General features: G+C 44.4%; 1 protein-coding gene across 2 annotated transcripts in view; it reads left to right on the forward strand.

Moving 5' to 3' along the window:
• Nucleotides 1-6,411, forward strand: part of MDC1 (mediator of DNA damage checkpoint 1) — a 144,536-nt gene extending 138,125 nt beyond the window's left edge. For both annotated transcript variants that reach the window (XM_082263552.1, XM_082263553.1), the window contains exons 15-16: nucleotides 5,185-5,295; nucleotides 5,390-6,411. In XM_082263552.1, the coding sequence (XP_082119678.1) occupies nucleotides 5,185-5,295; nucleotides 5,390-5,578 (300 nt within the window). In that variant the 3' untranslated portion in view covers nucleotides 5,579-6,411. The remainder of the gene's footprint in view (nucleotides 1-5,184; nucleotides 5,296-5,389) is intronic.
• The last annotated feature ends 4,739 nt before the right edge of the window (nucleotides 6,412-11,150 follow it).

Here is an 11,150-nt window from a genome sequence, read left to right on the forward strand (position 1 = left end):
CGTAACGCCACACAGAAGAAGGAAGTGAATGTGGAGGAGACGCCGGACCCGCATTGAAGCGGGAGAGCAGACTTCCAGGCCCCAATAGCCCGGAAAGCTGCAAAGGAAATTAAGCCCGCCACAGCCCACCTCGCGGAAAAGGAGGAGGGAAGGCCGGTCCAGGTGACTGCAGCCAAACCCAGGTTGGAACCGGGTAAGTGCTAAATATTTTCTGATATGGGGCTAATACCGGTATTAGTCAGGAACCCTGGAGTTTCCCTTGGCCCTAGCCGGACCCATAACATGTCCTTACTAGGGATTTGTTTCATTGAAGAGTGACCTCGTTTTTTTTTGTATCATCTCTTCTTTTTCAGAGTCTCCAAGTGGAACGCAGGAGGCCTCTAACATAGCACCCCCTTTACCGGCAGGCACTAGTTCCTCAAATAAGTGTGGTAATGGCAGTGATAGACTATCTAGTTCTCACACTAAGCCCTTTTGTTATAAATGTATCAACAAATTGGCTGGTAAAGAGGCCTTAGGGCTAATGAAAGATTTTTGAAATCTGTGCAAGAAGAAATGTTGGCATTATACAGTCCTTTCGTTCCTCGGTGGCTTCCCCCAAGTCGCAGAACCTAGTGAGCTAGCCCTTAAAGAAAGTATCTCTTCTCAGGAGAGCTCAATTTCCAGGGCAGGCCCTTCTGTGTTTTTACCAGTATCACAGAACCTTCCCCCAGCACAAGCTAGGGAAGAGGAAGGGCTAGAGAATGAGGTAAACCAAAGAAATTCTCAAACTAGCTCTGGGGATGAGGAAGAAGTGGACCCAGATAGTGAAGTAGAGGAGGCCAAACTAAACAGGAATTTATTTGGGTTGGAAGACATACAGGGACTCCTTCTGGCTGTTTATGCCTCAGAAGAGATCCCAGAACCCCCGAAGGAAACTTCAGCACAAGATAAGATGTACAAAGGGTTAGGAAAAAACCCATCTAGAGTTGTACCGGTACACCAATCCTTGAAGGGGTTAATCCTTCAAGAGTGGCAGTTCCCTGAAAGAGGACTAGTCGAACCAAAATCATGGAAAAGGAGGTTCCCCTTTTAAAGGGGAAGAAGTGGAAAGGTTTTTTTAAAAACCCTAAATTAGACGCTTCCCTATCACAAGTAACAAAGAGGTCTGACCTCTCCTTTGTGGATACTGGCAATATCAAGGATGTTATGGACCGTAAGGCAGAATCCTTGCTAAAAAAGGACTGGAGGCCAATTCATCCGCTATGGCCCCAGCCCTGGCAGCAACTTGCATGGCCAGAAACGCTAATTGTTGGGTATAAAGGCTTACTAAACACCTTTCACAAGTTAAATCCCAGGACCAGCAAGACTCCCTTTCGGTTATAGGCAAAGCAGTCGACTATCTGGCTGACGCGGCAGTTGAATCGGTGATAGCCCCGGCAAAAGCTGGGGCTCTCATTAATTCAGCCAGGAGAGCAATCTAGCTTAAAGAGTGGGAAGGTGACTTTACATCAAAAGCTAAGCTCTGCGGATTACCTTTCGAGGGGTCCTTACTGTTTGGGTCAGGCCTGGATGAAGTTTTGGCCAGGTCCTCTGAAAAGGGGAAAAAGTTTCCTACCAAACCCAAGAGGGAAAGGGTTAGGAAATTTTTTCGTAGCCCCCCAGGACAAAGTCAGCAAAAAGCCAGGAAAGAGCCCGCTAAAAGATGGAGCTTTGGAAGAGGTAGGCAAAGAAACAGTTTGCTGTTGCCCTCTTCAGCCCCTGGCGCAAGAGAATAGTAAGTGACGCCAGGATCAAAGTGGGGGGCAGACTGAGTCATTTTGTTTCCCAATGGGAAGAGATTGCAGTAAGCCCATACATTCACTTCCTCATAAAGGAAGGCTATCGCCTTCAATTTTCATCAATACCCCCACGATCAATAACTTTAACTCGCCCTCCTATGGAGGTTCAAAAAAGGAAAGCCCTGTTGCAGGGGATTCAGGAATTGGCAGAGCAACTTGATATACCCCCGTGCCAGAAGACCAGCTCTTCCAAGGCTTTTACTCCCATGTATTTGTGGTGCCCAAACCCTCGGGAAAATACCGTCTCATCATAAACCTAAAAAACTTGAACAAGTTTTTACAGTACAAGAAGTTTTCAATGGAAAACATTTATTCGGTACGCAAAAACCTACTGAAAGATGTGTTTGACTACCCTAGATCTCAGAGATGCATACCTGCATGTTCCAATTCATCCGCAACACCAGGCTTTTCTGAGATTTGCAGTGGTTACCGAGGAGGGAACAGCACATTGGCAGTTCAGGGCACTTCCCTTTGGTCTAGCGGCCAGCCCAAGAATGTTTACCAAAACCTTAGCAGATGCAGTGACTTATCTCCCTCTCCAGGGAATAGCCTTGATCCCCTATCTGGACGATCTGCTGATCTTTGGTCCTTCAGCGGACTAAGTGAACTTAGACACCCAACGGGTGACACATTTTCTGCAAAAACTAGGCTGGTTAATTAGCTTGGAAAAATCTTCCCTGGAACCGGCCCAGGTGCAAACCTATTTAAGGTACCGGATAGAATCAAGAGTGCAAAGTCTTTTTCTCCCGGGGGAAAAGGTGGAAAAAATAGTCTCAGCAGTAAGAACTTTAAAAGACACCCCTTCATGCTCCAGGAGAGAGACCCTGAGAGTCTTGGGGCTCATGTCAGCCAGCAGTAGTCTGGGCGCAGTTTCACTTAAGAGACCTTCAGTTCTTTCCCCTTTCCTCCTGGGACAGGAAGATAGAGTCCCTGGACGAAACAGTCATCCTCACCCCTCAAGTCAAGGCATCCCTAGAGTGGTGGTTAAGGCCAAGCAATTTGGAAAAAGGCAGACGTTGGGGGTCAGTGGAACCCTCTCGAAGTCACCATGGACGCAAGCACGTGGGGGTCTCACCTAGAAGAAGCCCAGGCTCAGGGCATCTGGGACAAACGGGTAGCCCAGGCCTCATCCAACTTCAGAGAGTTGAAAGCAGTAAGCGAAGCCCTGAAAGCCTTCGAAAGCTCCGTCCTGGGCAGGGAGGTTCAGATTTTCTCAGACAACGCTACAACAGTAGCCTATCTAAATCACCAAGGTGGTACCAGGTCAAAATCCCTCTTGACTCTGACCCAAGAAATCTTGGAATGGGACGAAGGAAGGGTAATCTCCCTAATGGCTATCCACATAAAGGAACAAACAACTGGCAAGCAGACTTCCTCCGTCGTCACCCCATAAGACCAAGGGGATTGGGAACTAAATCCCAAAGTATTCCAGTTGCTGGTCCAAAAATTCAGGTGCCCAAAGATAGATCTATTCGCCACTCTTCAAAACAGGAAGCTAAAAAGGTTTTTTTCCCTTACACAGGAGAAAGGGATGTTGGGTCTGGATGCCATGGCCCAAACATGGCAGTTCAAGTTAACATATACCTTTCCCCCTCTGACTCTAATCCCCCTGGTGTTACAGAAGCAAAGTCTTTCCCTGGCCCTGCGCCTCCTCCTGATTGCCCCATGGTGGCCAAGGAGGGCATGGTTTGCAACCCTGAAAGCCCTGTCGGTAGCTGTGCTTTTAGGCCTCTTCATACGTTGGCCGTCCTGGAAGGTTCATAGAAACACATTTACCGGTCTACTAACGGTAGGTTGTTTTTCAGAGTTGTTGCTCTTTTTCTTGTTCATAGCACAAAAAATAACCCCAGTGGTGATCAAATACCACCAAAAGAAAGATCTTATTTGTAAGGAAAAAAGGACATCAATTTTATTTGGGTACAGTGTCGCACGACCGTGCAATTGTCAGGTAAAATAACCCAAAAAATCGCCTGGTTATTAAGGGGGTAAAACCTTCCAGTCCTTAAGTGATTAACAATGTTACTAATAAACAAGAGAAAGCTTTGTATCATAAATTGATCATAACATAATTATCCAACATTCCAGTGTGCAGATCATGTGAAGGTGTATCAAAGGGTATAAAAGATGTGAAAAAGCGTGAAGGTGAAAATAATCCCAAAAATGTGTGAAAGACTTTCAATAGTCCCACAAATCCTATCAAATCACATAAGATAGAATCCGTGTATATCCTAAAAATATGTCCAAGTGCAGCATGATTATTTTGTTCTCCTCTTATATTCTACCACCACGCCATGTGAATAACCCACCATCTCTTATGACCAAAATCACTCGCCAACAATAATGGCTGGTTATGTTCTAAACCAGCAAACAGGCGTTTTGCCTTTATAGGATGCGATCCCCTGCAGATCTGTAGTGGAGCAGCAGTAAGGGTTAAGGAGAACTTTACCATTCAGGCGCGGTCTCTTCCACTATCGTTTATACGTAATGTAAGTCTACACTGTACATGAGATTCATCAATACAACAGATTCGGAGCAGTTTCTAGAATGATAGCAATGACAATGATACCTTTAGATCACTGCAGCACCCCCTACTGCTGAAAAGGGAAATGCCACTTCATATATAAATGTCCCAGTGCCACTTCATACAATCTTGACTCTGTTGCTGCGCAAGGCCACCCCAGTGATCTTTACTTCTGAGATTTTCTGGTGGGTCAGATGCCTGTTACATGCTGCAATCTCTGATCGTTCCCACCATCCTGTAAACACTACAATATATAGTAGTGACAAAGGAGCCGGTGGGAGGTGCCATAGAACATATTGAGGGACAAGGACATCTGATGCACTTGGGAATGCATGTGAAGTCTGGAGTTCCTTTTGGCTTCTTTGCACAGCAACAGAGTGAATATTTTACAAACAGGCACCAGGACAAGTAAGTATAATAATGTGACTTTTTAGGCTGGGTTCACACTTGCTGCGGCTGCGTTTTAGAGCAGGGGGTCCTGTGCGTCCCTGTTCACCATTTCAGGTGCGAATCTGATCCAAATTTTTGCCTGAATTCGCACCTGAAACGGAACCAAAGACACACAGGACCCTTCTGCAATTTGGACTGCAACTGCACCTGGAGTTGTGTGAACTGGCTCCATTGAGAGTCGGTCATACTCTCCTGTCATGCGAAATTGGATGCAGGGAAACTAACATCCAATTCGCATTAGTGTGAACCCAGCCTTAAGGAGCATTTTCATTTTAAGCAACAGGATTGCTTTAAAAGCTGCAAACTCACATGAATGAGCAGTGTTTTTATTTTCTTGGTTTCATCCACTCTGCTGCGTTTAATATTACTGACCTCCTTATTCTGTGCTTTTAGGGCTATGAAATTCATGTCACCTCCAGCGTCAAGCCAGATCCTGAGTTAATGAAGGATATCATTTGCTGCAGTGGGGCAACTTTTCTTCCCAAGATGCCCCGAACATTTAAGGTAACAGATTTTCTTTTTTTTTTTAGTTGAATATCACATCATCCCAGTGTTATCTTTTCAGATTGTGTAACTCTTCATAAATTCTACCTTCTAGGAGAAGTGCGTCATTGTGTCGTGCCCAGAAGATGCCGCACGATGCAAGTCCGTGCCATCGAGAATACCAGTTACTACAGCCGAGTTTATTCTAAGTGGGATATTGCGCCAGGAGGTCAATCCAAGTGCCTACTTGTTGAGCAGTGAAATGGAGGACAATGCACCAGCTCCCGCCAAACGTAGACGCTGATTTTGTATAGAGGACGGTTATTATAATAGGGATTTCTCCCTAATAAACAGTGTAGATAAGCTCCAGTTGAGTACGATTACCTTTTGCTTTCATTATGTCAATTCTATCATGATCATGGAGCCTTCTGTATGAGAAGGCTCCAGTGGAAGCTGGCATTCCTTGACTTGTGTGTTATGCAGTTGTTTTGGGGTTATTATCCTAAATCTGCTCATAGTTGCTGCCTTGGAACTATTGTTAGATATGTACTGGCTTCTTCTGTCAGAGCCTTTCACACAGGCATTTTAAGGATCGCAGCACAAGTCTCCAGAGTATGCCAGCTTTTCCAGCCACCTAGAGCCAGTACATGTTTCTTTATCAAAGTGCCTGAAGGAGAATTCGTGTTATTTTTGGTAAAAAAAAAAAACTCACCATCCTGGATCCTGAAGGAAGTATTAAACTCTTTCCACTTAGGGTGCCTGATGCTGCTTTGAAAACACAACAGATGCTGACTTCAATGTATGACTTTCTGCTGGAACAGCAAACCTGGTTCTGCTGGTCTGCCTGTATATGCACATGGAGTTTGTGCAGATTAGACTAGATTGTACATGCCAGCTGATAGCACTTAATTTGCCATTGTCATCCTGTAGTCACTGATGGGTGCAGCAGTGCTTTCTGTCAATTGGCATTCACTGCTTAAGTTTATGTAGCCTTACTGTATCATAGTGTGAATAAGTACATTCTTCTAGGTTCAGTCAATTTTGTTTTAAAAAAAAAAATAGAAAGCTCCCACCTGATCCCAGGGTTAGGACTGACATGGATCAAAGGATGAGAACCGCACTCCTTTCGGTTTTCAACCTTGGTAATGGATGGGTGCTTGTAGTGACAGTAGAAGATGGCACAGAGCAGATCACAGTAAAATGATGAGATGTTACAAACATAAACACTCATTTATTAGTGCAGTGTCACATAAGTCAAGTCAAAGTTTCAGGGCTGTGCAGGGACCCTCACAATGCAATGAAACGTATGTGTGTGTATATGTGTAATATATATATATATATATATATATATATATATATATATATATATACATACATATATATACATACACACACCTAAAGCAGAACTTCACCGAAAAGGAGAAGTTCCGTTTGTTTGCATCCTCTCCCTCCCTCCCTCGCTCCACTTCACTGCCACTTTTGCCACTTTTTGGGGGGAGAGCAGGGTATGAGCAGGTACCCACTTCGGTCAGATGCGCCGCAGTGATCTGAGCCAGAAGTTTGCCCTCCTTCCCCCTACACATCACAGGTCCCAGAAGACTACGGGATCATTCACAAAGCACAACGTGACTTGCACGTGTGCAGTAGGAAACAGGCCATGAAGTCGCAAGGCTTCACAGCCGGTTTCCCTTACTTCAGATGCTGGCACCTGCACCCAAATTCGATTTAGAATCGGCTCAGGTGAGGACATTGCTGGATCCCTGGACAGGTAAGTGTCCTTACATTAAAAGTCAGCAGCTACAGTATTTGTAGCTGCTGACTTCAATTTTGGGGGGAGCCTGGAGCTCCTTTTTAAGTGAACAAGCAGAACATATACCCACCCTCCAGTGATGTCATAGTGACAAAATCCCTAAAAAAAAAAACAAAAAAAAAAAACAAACTACAGTGCTATACATTGAAAGCTGTTGCTTTGAGGAAGGACCCCTGGCCCGAAGCATTAGCTTATTTGACTAATGTGATATTGCATTATTATGTATGTATTATTAATATGTATATGTTTTCAACTGGGTGCTGGTGACGTCTCATCGTTTTACTAGGGGTTAGAATGAACGCACTATGGCTGTAATTGGCTGCACATATGCAGACGACCAGAATTTTTTTTTTTTTTTTTTTTAAAAGGACATTCTAGACCAGCAAGGCAACCATGCAGTAGCGAAGTTTGTAGCAGAGCATAACTGGGCTATTAGGATGGAGGAACATGGGCAAATCTTAGTAGTACAATTGTGTTTCTTTAATCACTAGTGATTTTTTGCTGCAAAGCAGTCAGATGCTAAACAGATGGAACAAAGTAGCGTGTAGTTGCAGCAAATCACACACAGTTGCAAGATCAGTCACCACTATTGTGTATTTTTCATAATAGGGCTCCATTTGTTTTATCTGTATAATGAATGAATGCAAATTCCAGGCTAGTGCTGTTCCCCCTCTAAGCTCCTGCCCGATGGTACAATTTTATGCTTTTTAGGTTTTTTTTTTTTTTTTTTTTTTTTTTTAAAGACCTCTGGCCTGCTGGGCCTATTTAACCCAGGTGATAGATGAAATCGTGTGGCCAAAAAGAGGTGCTTTTGGGAGGCAGCCTTTAAAAGAAGGGTGAATATAGCCTAAGCTGCATCCTATTTTTTTTTTTATTCAAATCATAGGTGAAAATTAAAAAAAAAGAAATGATCCTGGAGTTTGGCTTTAAACACTAGTAATTTTAGTAGTGTGGTTGCATTAGTAAAGACTAGTTTTGGAAACTCTGCTGCACCTGTAGGGTAATGTTCTTAATTGCCAAGTTTATAACGGAAGATGAAACATCAACAATCTACTTGGTCAAACACAATGGGGAAATAATTTATAAAAAATGTAGGAAAACGTATGGGCCCGTAGCAACCAGATCACAGCTGTCATTTTTCCATTAAACACTAATGGTGACTAGTGTGTGGTTGCTATGGGCAGTAGACAGCCTTCATTCCCTTCTTTTAAAAAGGAAATAAGCCCCATTTATTTGTGATGTCCTATTTTGTAGATTTTCAATTCCTGATACAGCTCTGTGTGTATTGTTCTTAATCTTTGCCTGTATATAAAGCAGAGCCCCGTGTATATAATAAAAATTATGTATTTTTTGCTTTTTGTTTTTTTCTTTTAAATTGCCTAATTCAAAACATTTACGCTAGCTTCACACCTTTCCATGTGTGTTTTTATGTCAACATGTGTTGTATTTGGCTGCATGTACCCTTCTTGCTCGTTTCTTCTTGATCTTAGTAGTGTAACCCTTTTACGCACAATCAATGTATATAAATATGTATATAAATGGCCAGGCAGATCCTCTCTAGTTCCAGGTGGATGTATCTGTACATCTTTCCAGGAGTGTGCGCCCCCTGGGGTGTGCAGAGGTGCTATATGGGATTGCTCTGTCCGCCAGATACAGCGGATCACCGATCATGGCACCAGGCTGCTGTGCATGGCCCTGGTACCATGTGATCGCTATGACCAATCACAGCAATCAGTTACAGTAATAAACAAGCCTGCCATTCGAGATGCCCTGCTTACTACTGTGTGATCTGTGATTGGTCACAGCAATCATATGGTACCAGAGCCAATCACAGTGACCCTGTACCATGTGATAGCTGTGACCAATCACAGCAGTAAACAAAAGTTTAATGAATGAAACCTTTGAACAGTGTTACTGATTGCTTATACAGTGATCATCACTTTAATAGGCAAGCAGAGTGTGTAAAGAAAATAAAATTCCCTGATCACTTTTACCCCTAGAGTAGTACAGTGGCACTATGGTGACAATATGTAAAAAACAAAAAGTAAAAAAATTTTTATTTTTATTTGTACCGACTCTGCTGTGGCAGTAATCATGTACAATGGCTGGCTATTCTGCTATCACTGTATGCCAGCTATTATCTCTGATCAGTCACTGCCCAAGCAGTACAATGTCACCAGACCAGTGCTGCCAGTCAGTGACCTTAATCAACGCAGTCCACTCACCATGTCCCTAATCACCACCAGTCATATTGTACCTGGTCACCGCCACTCCAGTTACTGTCCCTGATCTCTGCCACACCAGTCATATTGTTCTAAATCACCACCACTCCAGTCATATTGTCCCTGGTTACTGCCACACCAGTTGCATTGTTCCCGATTACTGCCACACCAGTTAGTATTCCTGATCACCGCTACATCAGTGTAGTGTTGTCTCTGCCAGTACTAACCTTGGCCTGTTTATTGATCATGTTTCTTCTTGCGGCCTGCACTGATCTTTTGCCTGTTTGCTGATCATGTCCTTGCCAGGGGCCTGAGCTGACCCCCTTCTGCACATCCTGCTGACTACGTTCCTGCAAGACACCAGGGGACACTCATGTACCAGTAGGCTAAGCTTACTTGACTTTTAGCAACTTCGACTGCTACAGGTAACACTACACTACACTTTATTCTCTGACCACTCGTATAGAGATGACCATTACAGTACATTGGTTTTGAAATAATTGGTTAATTTGTGTGATAAACATGATACAATGTTTGGTAAATGCTCAGTCCAGACAGCGAAAAAGTAACACAATGCAGAGGTGTAACTAGAACCTTTAGAACCCCGGCGCAAGAAACCATGAAGTGCCCTCCTGACCTGAGCCAGGGGCCCTTCCCACTGATCCTGGGGCCCTTTACAAAGTCCCCCCTTACATCAGGGTCTAAGAGTTTCCCCTTGCACTGTAAAGGGAAACTCTGTGGCCCCTGATGTAAAGGGGAATGCTTCAGACGGTATAAAGGGGAACTCTGATGTAAGAGGGTCTCTGGAGCTCCCCCCCTTTACATCAGAGTTCCCTCCTTAACTCCGTCTGCAACATTTCCCCCTGCACTGTAGGGAGGAATTCTGCTGACTCTGGTGTAAGAGGTACTTCTGGGAGCTCTGATATGGGGGGAATGCTGAGAACTCTGATGTGGAGGGCGGGAGCTCTGGTGACCAGAGGCCCCCTTATCAAATTTCTCTTTTACACCAGAGTCTGCAGTAAATTCACTACGGTAGAGGGAAGTGAGGATACTGATATAAGGGGGGACCTTTATATCCGTGTCCCCACCCTTACCTTAGGGTCTCCACTCCTTACATCAGTGATCCCCCACAGAGTGAATGACTGCCCCACAGACTCTATGTGACTTTGAGCTGTCACACACTGACCTCCTGTAATTGCCTGCAGGCTTAGTCTTTTGGTCCTCCTTTCTTCCTGCGCCCTCTCCTTGCAGTCACATTCGGATTTGCAGGAAAGGCTCCAAGCGCCATTATGTCATCGTGCACCTGACCAGCGGCCCAAGTCCAGCCAAGACTGAGCATGTGCCGAGCTCAGCCTATTACTAATTGGCCGGCTCCAGAATTGTGCATGCGCAGTTCTGGAACCTGCCAATCACTAACTGGATGAGCAGTGCTGGGATGCGGTGATGTTATGGCACTTAGTGCCTTTACTGTAATTTTTAAAGCGACTGCAAAGAGAGGGAGCGGGGGAAGAAGGCTTTGGGCCCCCCTCCCCACAGTGGTGGAACATCAGCGCTTTTGTGACCCTGTTAGTTCCATCACTGCCAGGAATTCAGCTTTAATTCATCACTGAAGGGAACCTGGAAGCAACAGTCTAATTGCCTGAGAAACCATGGGTAGGCATTGCACCTAGTACAAATTACAGTGCCCAAAGAGTGCAGGGTTTCCAGCACTGGAGGATGGACAAAGGTGTCAAAAATGAGGACAGATCAAAGAGAAGAAAACCAATATCTGTTTTTGTGAGCATAGTTTCAGCTGAAAAAAACAACTACAGTAGTAGTGTACCTGGAGCAGAACTCTGAATGAC

This window comes from Pelophylax lessonae (assembly GCF_965119305.1).
Source record: "Pelophylax lessonae genome assembly, chromosome: 7".
NCBI classification, from domain to species: Eukaryota; Metazoa; Chordata; class Amphibia; order Anura; family Ranidae; genus Pelophylax; species Pelophylax lessonae.